This window comes from Toxotes jaculatrix, chromosome 7 (genome assembly GCF_017976425.1).
Source record: "Toxotes jaculatrix isolate fToxJac2 chromosome 7, fToxJac2.pri, whole genome shotgun sequence".
Taxonomy (NCBI): domain Eukaryota; kingdom Metazoa; phylum Chordata; class Actinopteri; family Toxotidae; genus Toxotes; species Toxotes jaculatrix.
The window spans coordinates 29,154,311-29,168,272 of record NC_054400.1 but is presented as its reverse complement, the minus strand read 5'-3'; the positions used below and the strand labels follow the sequence as shown (position 1 = coordinate 29,168,272).

General features: G+C 40.3%; 1 protein-coding gene across 2 annotated transcripts; it reads left to right on the top strand.

Annotated features, from left to right (window-relative positions):
* Positions 1–514: 514 nt before the first annotated feature.
* Positions 515–12,714, top strand: ccdc125 (coiled-coil domain containing 125). Of its 2 annotated transcripts, none has more exons than XM_041043150.1 (12): positions 515–693; positions 1,522–1,797; positions 3,086–3,144; positions 3,236–3,322; positions 4,421–4,498; positions 5,587–5,672; positions 5,756–5,838; positions 6,083–6,195; positions 6,633–6,737; positions 7,788–7,938; positions 8,322–8,440; positions 8,584–12,714. In XM_041043150.1, the coding sequence occupies exons 2-12, from the start codon at positions 1,545–1,547 to the stop codon at positions 8,953–8,955; spliced, it is 1,506 nt and encodes a 501-aa protein (XP_040899084.1). In that variant the 5' UTR covers positions 515–693; positions 1,522–1,544; the 3' UTR covers positions 8,956–12,714. The 2 variants fall into 2 exon arrangements, with proteins under 2 accessions (XP_040899084.1, XP_040899083.1); XM_041043149.1 differs by having other exon boundaries at positions 3,083–3,144.
* Positions 12,715–13,962: the final 1,248 nt, after the last annotated feature.

Genomic DNA, 13,962 nt, shown 5'->3' with positions numbered 1-13,962 from the left:
CTCTTTACTTGAACATTATCTCTTTACACTCTACCTTTACACACCCTTTCATCCAATATTTACTCAGCAGTTTCTCATGAAGCTCACTGACTGTTTGCAGCTGGAAATCCTTAAACCACTTTCAACTTAAATCCATTTTACTTTTGTTTAATGTAACCAGCTCCCGTAACGCATACCATACGGATTTTATTGTGAAAAGATGAACTAAAGTTGTATTTTATTGTTAATGAAGCAGTAAAGTTTGAAACCACACGCTCTGTTTTCCGTTGTAGGTTAAATTTGGTATTTGATTTGTTTTTATCTTTCGTTGTATCTTTTTCATTTTCAGAAAAAAGTGTTATTTATTTTTATGATTGTTATTTCTTAAATAAGTAAGGAAGTCATTTCAAGCGTAGTGTTTTGCTTATATATATATATATATATATATAAAAAAAGGGTTTATTTTCAAGGTAATGACCGGAAGTAGTTAGTGGTAGCGCTTTTAGCTTGACTGCGCTGGAGGGGTAAACTGTATACGGCTGGTGGAGGAAGGGGAGACGAGTAGACCCAGTAACGCGGGACGGAAACGTTTTGTATGAAGTATAAACTCTCACTTCGTCGTTAACATTTAGTTAATTAACTTTCTTTATGTCTGTGTGTCGGCGGAGACTTTAAAGCACCGAGGAATATAAGTTTGTTTCTTCAAAGTTGCAGGTAAGAGGAAGTAGCCGATACTAATTGATAAAAAAAAAAAAAAAAAAAAAAAAAAACAGAACCACGAAAGTTAGATGGCAAGTTCCACTTTATATTAGAACAAATTACTTCTGTAACGAACGTTGTATAGACCAGGTTTTGTTTGTGTGTTTCATCAAATGTTTGCATAAATGAATCAGCTCCAGACTGTAGTGATGATGTCCTCTGATAACTAATAATCTATGATCCATATGATACCACAGATACGGCAAATGTATTCAGAATGATCTAATTTAATATTCAGAGCTATTAACTGTTCCCAATACGCTTCATGTGACATAAAACTTTTCACATATTTTAAAAAAAAACAACTTATTTTGTAGTTTTTATAATGCATTTGGTCAACATCAACAAAACTGTTTTTTTTTGTTTGTTTGTTTGTTTGTTTGTTTGTTTTTTACCTCATCAAGCCTCTAAAGATATATGAGATGAAGTAACCTGTGAAACAATCAGTGTCTGTTTTCTTAATGGTCTGGCATACCTATTCTGTGATGATGGATTAACAGTGGTTTAAGGATTCACAAGCATAGAACAAGCAAGGAGTGTAGACACTGTTAACAAATAAAATAAAAAGCAGACAGCAAACAGTGTTTGATTCATTCTTGAAGGATTTTGAAGAGACAGCATCCTAAGTATCAATGGTGTCTTAGTATTTAAAATATCTGTCAGGGGATGATTTATATTTCTATATATTTTTGTACTAATTACTTTATATATATATTTAAATAGCACTAGAGGTTCTGGATTGACCATTTCAGTTTGCAAATCAAAATGTGTTTTTTCTTATAGAGGTGAGATTTGACCTGATTCAGATGCAGGAGATCAATGAGGCCTGCAGCCTGGATGATGACATGGTGGACGGAGACCTGGGTGATGGAATGGGAGTCAGAGCAGCACCCAGCTCCACTCGTACGAAGAGCCAAAGCTTCACTGGTCTCTCAGAGACCCTGCTGTCCCAAGCAGAGCTGCGCAGGTGCAGCAGCCAGTCAGCAGAGACAGCCTGGATCCTGGGACTGAAGACTGCAGAGGTACAGCAGAGAGCCCGCTGGAAGCTGCCACTCTATGGTACGAACGTCTGTGAATGAAGCCTTTACTGAAAAAAAGGAGTCAAACAAGACTAGAATAAAATGATTGGTTTCCATTCCACTGTGCTAATGATACATTTGCTTACTCCAGGCCTCATTCTGGATGTTGGATAACTGTCTCTGTGTAATGTGAATGGGATCGCTCCTAATGCAGAGATCATAGAGAAGAAAAACCAGCTCACTGAGCTTTTTTAGCCACTTTAGCTCATAGTTTTGGTTTTACATCAGTGTTATTTACAGCACTGGCGGCTATTTCCAGTGAAAGGACTCTGCACCTCCTGCTGAGCAGCAAGCAACAGGCAGACATAGTTGGAGACTATCTTGTGTCCACAGTTGAGCATTTAGCAGCTAAAGCGCCTGATATTTCCCTCAGGAGTTGGTAGAGACCAAAAACAGAGCTAAATGAGAGGCAGTACTGGAGTTAGATTCATCAGTGGTGCAGGTGTTTCTAGATATTTCTAGATCTTTTCATGTACCTACACTGTGTGAATGAGTATTTAGTTTAAAGTAGAGACTCAAACCGTGTTTGGTAACACAACTGTTTGCTTAATCTGTGGATATATTTCACCCAGCAAATGTTTTCAGTTTGATCTCATCCTCATTATGATGATGATTTTTACCGTGTAGTTACATTTAGAAACACTCCTCATCAGTTTGTCCTCTGTCTTTAATCACAGCACAAGTAGTAGCCTTCAACCATGGTGTACAAAGGTCGGGTCAAAGTTTAACAAATTTGAACTAGGGCTGTCAAAAATCAATGTCAAACAAATTTGAAATGATTTGCAATTTGTTTGAATTCATTCCAATGCCTCCATTTTCCACATTTTCATAGTAGTTCACCATTAGGTCAGTAGGACATGCTGTAGGTCAAGCTGAAGTTTTAGAGCGCTCTCTGCTGGATCACAAGGTGGACTACTTCAAACGGTCTGTCGTGCTTATAGACTGTACACATACAAGTTATTACAGTTCGAATATGAACATTTTCCCCCGCATTTGAATGAATTTCGGATGAAAAGTGATGGCCCTAATTTGAACTTTGGGTGCTGCACCGCATATAACAGGGGAGGACCATCACAACACACAACATACACAGTAATGAGGGTGGCGTTTGCAAACATTTTTTTTCATTGTAACATAAATGTGTTCTTGCTCTGAATGTATAAAGCTCCAACTGGTTCTTACAAAACACAAAGCTACAACAAAGCACACACACACACACACATTTTCTGTGACCTTTTCTGTGACCTCTAATTTTTATGAATCAGCAGGCTCCTTGGTTGACCTATCCAAAGATGAGCTGAGAGACAGACTACAGGAAGCACGTGAGGTAGGAAAAGTAAAGAAAAACTATAGTGGATATAAGTTACACTCTTCTCCAGCCTGCAAAACTCTGAATGATGGTTCTGCTATGTTGACAGGTGATAGATGCATTATCCTGTGAGCTGGAGGTGGCACATCGATACCTTGAAGGCAAATACGAAGCTCTGAAGATCTTACAGGGAAAGGTAGAGCAACACATACTGAAGTTACTGTATCTTACAGGTCACTGTTCTGTAGTTCAGGTGGAATCACAAGAGTGTCCAAAACCCAGATCAAGAATACTGAGCAGTGGTCTGAAGATCTCTTGTGACCTCAGAGTTCACTTGCAATCCTCCAGGTTGATCGGAATCTCACAAGGGTTCCTAAGTTTTGTTATTTTACCACAGGTCTTCTCCTTCACTCTCACCCTGTGTTTCCTGCATGTTTCTGCCATCAGCTGGTAAACTGGCTAAAGGCAAAAAATACTGCCCAGTGGGATACGTAGCAATGAAGCTTGTGAGTAAAGGATATAAATGATCACCAAAACTATGAAAATAAGGTTCAGGTTTAAAAAAAAAACAACAGCTTCTCAGATCGAGGTCATCCTGGCCTAGAGAATAAGGCTGGTGATACACTGTCAACAAATTCCATGAAAACACCAAAGTCAACACTTGCCTACTCTGTGTGTGGCTCTCTGCCCCAAACCTATTGGTTTCTACAAAAGATGTCAGTCTTTCAGGAAGGCTTAATGACGTGTTTCAGCTCTGTGGCCCAGAAGACAGAGGAAAATCAGGGAAGCTGTTCTGCATCTTTGGATCATGTCATATTTCCAGTTGTCTTGGTATTGATGTTCAATTTTCCAATTTTCTGAGCATTTTAATGACTTCTTATCCATATTGACTCAGAAGTTAGCTAATGGTATCAGACTGTTTGTTGTAATGTATAAAGGATATAAAAGGTACACAATTAGATTGAAGAGTCACCTCAGGAACAGCTTCAGGTTTATCAGCATGAAGTCTGCCAGTGCCTGATAGAGTTCAGGCAGTTTTGTAGAATAGTCACTTTTGGATAGTTCTGCACAAAAGCTATTCTGACATCATGTGTAAACATTACACTGTACACATAAAAGCAAATTAAGACTTCCTGTGAAGACCAGTGTTTCTGTATGAAACATCTTTGCCTCTGAAGTCTCAGACTAGTGGTCTTCAGTTAGAGAGAAGGAAGTAACCATCTTCTGTGATGCTAAGCTGAGAGAATTTTGGCTTCGTTCAACGAATAAATAAAATGTTCTCTTCTTCACACAGGCCATTCTTGACAAAGCCACCAGTCACACTAAAAGTCTGCTGCAGAAGAGCGAGGAGAAGGCCAAAGCTCTGGAGAAGGTAGCTGCTTTTCTTTGGTCTGTAGCTCATAAATGTTCAGGCTGCTCAAATAAGGGCTTGGTTTGTTTGCTTTAACATTCTGCAGCAGGTTTCTGCTCAACAGTCAGGAGCTGACTGATCCTTTCCTGTTTATCAAAGACAAACTGTAATCCTACAGGAGATGGTAGTGATGTCTCTGTTTACAGTTCCACTCTGACTGATTTCTGCTTTCCAGACAGGGAGAGTCCACAAAGTTGATCAGTTCTATAAGAATTATCAGAAAATATGAAATGGTTCAAGAATGAAGAAACATTTAGCACAGTGAGTATTTAAAAGAGCTTCACTCGGAGTGTTCTGGTTCCTGAATGGTACACAAAGGAGAGCCCAAACAAGTAGGTGTCCAGCTGCTCTTTAAAAGTGTCTACGGCGTCCAGAGATCTTAAATGGGAGAGAGGATTCCAATGTTTAGGAGCCACAACCTCAAAAGCGCAGTCTCCATTAGTTTTAAATCCTTGAACAGCCAGCAAACCCTGATCAGAAGACTGTAGAGACCTGCTGGTAACATAGATCTGCAGTAGCTCTCTAATGTAGGCAGGAGACTGACAGTGTAGAACTAGACCTTCTGAATTTGATGCAGATCCAGTGAAAAGCAATTAGAATTGGTGTCACATGAGACCTTATGGAAGACCTGGTCAAGAGTTAAGCAGCAGCAATTTGGACAACTTGTAAACGATTCAGGGATAATTTGCTAAGGTGGGTGAAAAGGGAGCTGGAACAGTCAAAAGCATGACATGAAAGCATGGATTAACAGTTCCATTTCCACTGGAGACAAAGTGGGCTTAGCTTTGCAGTGTTTCTCAGCTGGAAAAAAAAACCAAATGAATCAGTTAACATGTTGGTCCGGAGTCCAGGGTCCAGAGTCCATAGTGACACCTGTGTTTCTTATGATTTAACCGACAAGGTGAGAGATCCAAGACCATTCATTATTTTAGGGACAACACTAGGAGGGGCAGAGATGAAGAAGTAATCCAATGTATAAAATATAAATATAATGTTGCAACAGTAGGTAAAATATGTCAGTCAAGATGTGGTGCTTCCATCCCTTGCAGGAGGTGAACAGTTTGCAGTGGGAGCTCAGCTTCAACCAGGTCCAGATGAAGAAGTCTGAGCAGTCCTGGGAGCAGAAATACAACAGGTCAAATTTACTCTACATTCACCCATATCTGATTTTTCACTGCTGTGTATTGTAACTTTTTTGTTGTTGTTGTTGTTAATCAGAATTTTGAGTGAGAACAAGACTCTGACGGACAACCTGCAGGAAAGAAAGCACGAGATCCAGCATATCCGAGCAGAAAATTCTGGTAAATCCTGAATTATGCAGAATGATTTTGAGCTGACCCAGACATGTCTCCACACATCATCTCCACTTGTGAAGTGAAGGTGAAGTGAACTGGTGGTGGGTAGAGTTGATTACCTAGCCTCATGCAGCTCCAAACTCCAAGTCGCTAACAGTCTTTTACCAGTACTTTCAAATGCATCTTGTGGTCTTTGGCCAACTTGGAATGGTGTGTATGTGTGTGTGTGTGTGTGTGTTTACGTTTACAGCCTTAAGTCGACAGTGCTTGGAGCTTCTCTCCATGTTGAATGTGAAAGAGCAGAGAACCTACCAAGGAACCAAACCTCAGTACGGCCCAGAGAGAGACGCAAGTGTTCTGGAGGTGAAAGAGCATCACCTAAAGGACGACACAGGAAGTCCTGCATACCTTCTTTTACTACATTTCACAGCCCCTTACCTTAACCATCACATTTTATTTATTTGATCTTAATTTAATGAATGAATTATATTTTTTCAGCCCATTAGTGATCCTTAACATTATGGCAATACTAGGTGATTCACCTGACATTTATACATTCTTGCCACACAGTGAACCTGGTCTTCTAATGGTCCCCCTGTGTACATTGTGAACATTGATGTAGTTGTAATATTTAAGAGTATAAATGGCATTTTCAGCTGTTTTACACATCTCAGGTGGAAAACTGGAGTAAGACTGTGCACGTAACATCTGTCTTACTTGTACTTAAGTTTAAGTTTATAAGTAACTTGTGCTCAGGAGTTGATTTAGTTTAGTCTTTGTCTTCTCTGTGTGTCTTCCAGCTGGCAGTGTTGGGGGCCTGCCAATGCCTTGGAGTTGCGGAAGCTTGTCCGTGCAGTCGGACTGCTGCTGCCAGCAGGAAGCAGCTGGTCCAGCTGCAGCAGGAGGTAAAATACCTCTAACTTCACCTGCTCTCAAACCATCATTGGTGTTCATTGTTTTCTGATCTGCTCTTCTTAATCTTGATTCTCTTCTTTATCTTGGGTGGAATAAAAAACTTCTTTGTCCTTACACAAACTCGACTTCCTGACTGCAAAGCATGTGCAGGAAGTGTTGTGTTGGCATCAACAGTAGCTTTATGCTTCAGCATCAGTTCATCACAACTAAAGAGAGAACAGGGTGGGCAGTGGACATGACTGGACTGTTGAGGAAACACAGCATAATAACTCAAGATTCTAAAGATAAGATACCCCAGTAGAGATTTGTTGAACAGATTCATACTCACACAGAGACAGTTGTTTTGGTGACCCCCTGTTCTACCAACCAGCTCTCACATTACTGGGGAAGAGTGGAGGGAAGGCTTTATCAAAGATATTTGGGATTTTAACATTTCCTTTCATTTTTCGAAATAATTTTTCTTTTTAAAGCTAAAAGAAAGGTGGAAGGGATATATATACACACACACACACCCGTCAAAAGTTTGGACACATGTTTTTTCTTTATTTTTATTACTTTCTACATTGTAGATTCATACAGAAGACATCAAAACTATGAAGGAACACATATGGAATTATGTAGTTAACAAAAAACGTGATAAACCAACCAGAATATGTTTTATATTTTAGAGTCTTGGAAGTAGCCACCTTTTGCTTTGATGACAGCTTTGCACACTCTTGGCATTCTCTCAATCAGTTTCATGAGGTATTCACCTGAAATGGTTTTCCAACAGTCTGGAAGGAGTTCCCAGAGGTGCTGAGCACTTGTTGGCTGTTTTGCCTTCACTCTGCGGTCCAACTCATCCCAAACCATCTCAGCTGGGTTTAGGTCAGGTGGTTGTGGAGGCCAGGTCATCTGACGCAGCTGATTGAGAGAATGCCAAGAGTATGAATCTACAATGTATTTGTGTATATTGTGTGTATGTATATATAAAGAGAGAGAGAGAGAGATACATATAGGCATGGCTGTGCAATGTAATTGCATGCGTGTGTGTTTTCCAGCTTGATGCTCAGCGTTCGAGGAGAGAGGAGGCGTTGATGGTTGCAGATGCTTTTCGCATTGCCTTCGAACAGCAGCTGAGAAAACGAAGTGAGCACTTTCTGCTGCTGGCTGAGGCTAACATCCTGAAATCCCATCACTGCAAGGCTGAAGGCAAGTCTGCCATCAGTACAGTGTGTTACATCAGATCGGTGGATCCTGCCCATAGGGTGTGAATTTCTGTGAATTTAAAACTGATGCACTCAGGTGTACCGTACCTTAGAGTCTTAAGTTTAAGGTGTAGACCTGTAGTTCTCACATGGTGAATTTTGGAGTTCTTCTGCAATTCGAGGGGTAACTAACTAAGTCACAGATGGAAGAAGAAAAAAGGCACAACAAGGCAGTTCAGTCACAGACCTACTACAGTGTGACACTTTCAAGTTGTTAAAATGAAATGAAATGTATAAATTCAATCAGGTGTACAGAAAATGATATGAATCACTAAAATGAAGACAGGAAGAGGGACTATTACAAAAACCTGTGTCTTTTCCCTCCAGGTGCTAACAGGAGTCCTTTAATCAGTGTGAGCCAGAGGTTGAGGGGATTGCTGCCTTCAGGTTTAGAGTTGAAGATGCCTGATGATCTTTTAGAGACTCTCTACAGACTGCTGGACTTGGTTAGTATATGGTCCCTAAAGAATTCGCCTCTTCCTGTATTTTTTGCTGGTAGGCAATAAATAGCCTTAGCTATAGCATTTGTCCTTAAGTGGACCTGAATTTATCTGTTCATTTATCTGTTCATGATCTAAAACTGATGTAGCTGAATGACAAGGAGGAGGCCCTGGCCCACCAGAGGAAGGTGAGCATCATGTTGGCCCACAGTGCAGAGGAGCTGCAGAGACAGTTGAACCTAGACTCACAATGCCGGCCGTCGGATCCATCAGAGCCCAGCATCACATCAAAGCAACCGCAAGACCCCTCGAGGAGTCAGAACCAGTCTCAGCAAACAGCTGATCCATCAGAGTCCAGCATCCAAGCAAGGCAACAACCGGAGCTGCCAGTTTCCCAGCTCTCCGAGTCCAGGGCTGAACCACAGGAGCTGTCAGACCCATCACAGACTGACATCCAGCCCCTGTCTAACCACAAGAGCCATGGGTCTGAAGTCCAACAGTCACACCAGTCAGAGTCCTGATGCACCCACAGGATCCACCAGACCACTCGCCTCAGCCGCAGACATAGCCACAGCAGTTAGGATTTGATCGTGAAAGAACAAAGGAAGACGTCGGTGTAGCATATGAGATGTATCTGAAGGAATGGAATAGAGGCATGTGCTGTGGCCTGACCACTCGCTGGTGTCCCAGCAGCTATTGGAGCTATTGGTGGGCTGGGACATCCCACCCCACAAACTACATCTCAGAAGCAGTTTTTACTGCTACTTTCAAGCCTGGAACAGCAAATGAAACGTTTAGAACGTGTTGAACTTGCTGTTATTGATAGAGAATATGGGAAAATTTATGAACCTGCATCAGTTTGAAAATCAGAAGTCAAGACTAGTTTGTCCAGTCAAGAATGGCTGGTGTAGGAGTAGGAAGAGTTCCTGTTGTTGTCTCAGTGAAAGAGACACATGTCTGTCAGCCAGCCTACCTGCGCCATGCTTGACCTGCTGGCTGGTTTGTGACTCACTAGTAACGGTAATTAATGAGACTAATAATGCGGCAGACAAGACAAATTAACATGTAACATGAGAACAGATGGCGAGAGGGGAGGAGAGGAGCTCAGTGCATCATGGGAAGTCCCTTGGCGGTCTGAGCCTATAGCAGCGTAACTAGGGGAAGGTTCAAGGCAAAGCCTGAGCCAGAACTAAGTATACGATTTATCACAGAGGAAAGTTTTTAGCCTCCTCTTAAACATGGACAGGGTGTCTGTCTCCCAGACCCAAACTGGTAGGTGGTTCCACAGGAGAGGAACCTGGTAACTGAAGGATCTGCCTCCCATTCTACTTTTGGAGACTCTAGGAGCCACAAGTAATCCTGCATTCTAGGAGCACAGTGTTCTAGTGTTCCGGTGTTCAAGGGTTGCAGGGAACTATGATATGAAGCTCCTTAAGATATGATGGTGTCTGACTATTGAGGGCTTTGTAGGTGAGGAGCAGGATTTTAAATTCTATTCTGGATTTTAGAGGGAACCAATGCTGAGAACCTAATACAAGAGAAATATGATCTTGTTTCCTGCTTCCAGTCAGTACTCACACTGCAGCATTTTGAATCAGCTGCAGACTTTAGAGACTTGTTGGAGCAGCCTGATAATAAGGAATTATTAACTTACATCTTTTTTGAAACACGATGTGTCTGATTTTTGCAGTGTTACGTAGGTAAACAAATCCTTGAAGTTTGTTTGATGTGGGAGATAAAGGACATGTCCAGTGTGATGTTCTAAGAATGTTCTAGTGAAGACGAGTAACTCTACCTCTGCCTCCACAGACTGACATTCATGATATTTGATATATATATTTGATAATACCGGATATTTTGAGATGTAACTTGTGCTTTAACAATCAAAGAGGAGTTGTACAATGGCTATCATGCTGATTTTGGTCTTATGGAATATTATAACACTTTCATTATTTTTTTCCACAAGTTATTCTGTGCTTTCATTTAGCTGATATGACAGTTAAATACATTACATGACTTCAAACTTTTTTTTTTTTTTTTTAAATGAGATCTGCTTTCAATAGCAGAGCAGATTCTGGAAGCCTTGAAATGGTGAGCTCGACTGGAAATACAAACCTCTGTACATTCGGACTGAGAGAAAAACTGTCACTGTGAGCTGAGAAGAGTTTTATGTGTTCCACAGTCTTTGGCCTTTGAGTTATTGTCCAGTCTCTTGTATACAAGCAGCTTCTATAATAATCAGGCTTCTTTGAGATGATGTTTAATCCTTTCGATTTTAAGTTTGGACTGGAGGTCAATGAGATCTCACCACCATGTTCCTGAGAAACTAAATGCGCCCATGTTTTGATAATTTCATGAAATTTGTGGATATTAAACTTTTCCATAAATTTCTACCTCACCAAATTCAGCTGGAGAGACTAGAGGCCGGTTTGGCGTTTACACTGGACTGAAAAGATGAAGATCATGAGATAATTATTTAATAGTCGTGAGGATACAGAAAGTTAGTTCCACCCATTATCTGTATGGCTTTGCTTTCAAAAAGAAACAGTCGATGCATGTACCTCTTTTTATTTATTTATTTATTTTTATTCATTGGTCCCCTTGGTGTGATGTTATTCAAACCAAGGGGCATTTGTGTGTCATCTGAAGCCAAAGTTGAATTTAACGTGTTTGTTAGAAAAGTCTCACATGTTTGGGATAGGGTTAGAGGTGCATTGTGCTGTTAAAGATGTTTTGGAACAGGCTAAAAAATATTGGCATTACGCTGATTTTTTACAGTGTTAAAGAAAGGAGCAAAGACAGCAGAATATGTTAACTTTATCTTCCCTGATCAGTGAGGATGGACGGAGGACGGCTTCTCACAATGTTCCTGACGATGGACACCCTGTAGTCAGACTGCATTCTGACTTTTCAATGAACAGAATGAGACGTCTGCCTTCTGTGTGAAGCTCGTCCTATATCTGTGAGAAAACTCAGGCGAAATATACATTTTGAATGTGCTGTTTGATTGGGAATAGCGTGCTTTGACTTTTGGCAGCGAATTGTGCAACCATGGCAACGCAAGTTCCATAGAAAAACAATGGAAAGTCATCAAGACCTGATTAAACCCTCCCCTTTTTGGAGCCTCATCTTAGTTTCGCATAGAAACATACTTAAACCTTTAAATGGGCTTCAGGACTTCAGTATTTTGATTATTTTATTATTTTAATCAGAATTTTGAAATTCTCTCCATAATGCCAACTATAGATTTAAAAATGATCCTTTGTCTTATGTTTTACACAGATAATTAAAAACAGTGTGTTCGTTGTCTTTTGTTACCTCATGTTTTTTTTTTTTGTTTTTTTTTTTTAATGTTCTGATAATAACTGATTGTAGGCACATTCTAAATCTTACAAAATATGCACATAAAGTTTAGAGTTATTGGTTGATAAATATCTCCACTCTTTTATTTTTAAGAGTCCTGTGTTTTCAGCTTTTATTTTTCAAGCACCAAACCCATGCATACATATACATGTAAATAAATCATGTACCCCATTGCTGATTTTATTAACTAAAATCCTGTTACTCTTAAAATATACAGGTGATGTTTTGTGAAGGGTGTTAACATCCTGTTTCAGGGCCTTTCTTCTGTGTCAGAATCTGCTAAACAAAAACACTCCTGTATCCTCCTGTGTTTTCCGGTGCACAGTGCATCTTTTTCATAACCTCCTCCATTGTTGTTGTCATAAAAATGAGCACACTGTGTATTTGTGTCTGTGTATTTAGGGATTTTTTATTTTGGACACATCCATCATCAGCAGTCTTATCTCACAGGATATAATCTGTTCTGGAAAACAGGCAAATATCTTTTACATGGATACACATAAAAAAAAAAAAATCAAAACATGCTTTTGGATTTTTACTAATTAGAGATTCTACTAAACATTAACGTGTTGTTTCCTGCTAAACATCAAAACACACAGATCCACACTAACAGCACAAACACACACCACATGACCCCTGGATTTTACATGTGTATGTGTATCAGCCTCCATCTGTACCACAGTGTTAATCCTCTGTCACGTCTCTAACACGTTCTGACTGATGTTTAAATCTAGAACATTGTGTTGTCGTTGTCATTGTCATGTGTTTCATTATCGACAGCATCACACAGCAAAGTTCTCATCTAACATTTGACCTACAGACTCCACACGTTTCCCATCATTCTAAAGTGTTTCTGACCTGAGATGAAAATGCTCCCTGTGCTGTCACAGCAGAACCACACTTGTCTGCTCCTTTTAAAGGAGAACTGAAGTGGAACTAACAGCTGAGCTTAGCTAATAAAATGTTCTGTAATCAATAATCAATCCAAATGTGTCTTCTTTGAATTTATCTATGGACGTGTCATTTTGGGTGAACTTCACTGTCATGACTGTGAGGCAAAACGACAGCATGCTGTACAGGAAGTGACCAGCTGAGGGCAACGTTTGTCCACACATGGCTGCTGCACACACACACACACACACACAGCATCATCCATCCCAGTGCGTCCATGACTGATCCATTCATGTAGCTTTGTGTTACTGAGCTTTCAGCATCAATGGAACAACAAGTCAGAGAGTAAACTCCAGGTTCAGGTGAATGCTGATGTCCTCACACCTTTACAACCAGTATGAAGCATTTTTCCACCTTAGATGTTCGTCAGCAGTGTGTTTCTTTTCTGACTGATCCTAAATGTTGGGAAAGTATTTTTCTCTGGATTCTTTTGCAGTCAACACAAACATCCACATGTTCCAGGCTCTGGTAGGACCTCAGACCTTCTGAGGATAATACATGGACCTTACTCTCACTACAGACATCATATCTGCTTTTTCTGTAATCATCCCTGTCTTCCTACTCAGAGGCTTATCTCAGCTTCTAAGGGTATTTTTTTTTCCATTGTGGTTTTTGCAAATATTTTTTATTTATCCCCGTTGTCAAAATTTTGTACAGTGAGATCGATCGAGGTTAACAGTGGAGGACACATACAGTGGGTACGGAAAGTATTCAGACCCCCTTAAATTTTTCACTCTTTGTTATATTGCAGCCATTTGCTAAAATCATTTAAGTAAATTTGTTTTCCTCATTAATGTACACACAGCGCCCCATATTGACAGAGATACACGAAATTGTTGACATTTTTGCAGATTTATTAAAAAAGAAAAACTGAAATATCACACGGCCATAAGTATTCAGACCCTTTGTTCAGTATTTAGTAGAAGCACCCTTTTGAGCTAATGCAGCCATGAGTCTTTTTGGGAATGATGCAACAAGGAATGGCAGAGGATCACCAAATCCAGGTGCAAAAAACTTGTTGGATCATTCCCAAAAAGACTCATGGCTGTATTAGCTCAAAAGGGTGCTTCTACCTGGTGCTTCTGGATGGTGAACATTGGTGGACAGTCATTTTCAGGTCTCTCCAGAGATGTTCAATTGGGTTTAAGTCAGGGCTCTGGCTGGGCCATTCAAGAACAGTCACGGAGTTGTCCTGAAGCCACTGCTTTGTTATT

Bases quoted from the DNA above. Each gene is read 5' to 3' on its own strand.
- ccdc125 (XM_041043149.1), top strand. From the start codon at position 1,545: ATGCAGGAGATCAATGAGGCCTGCAGCCTGGATGATGACATGGTGGAC. The intron at 4,499-5,586 runs GTAGCTGCTTTT...CATCCCTTGCAG, and splicing joins AGGCCAAAGCTCTGGAGAAG to GAGGTGAACAGTTTGCAGTG. The intron at 7,939-8,321 runs GCAAGTCTGCCA...TTTTCCCTCCAG, and splicing joins CCATCACTGCAAGGCTGAAG to GTGCTAACAGGAGTCCTTTA.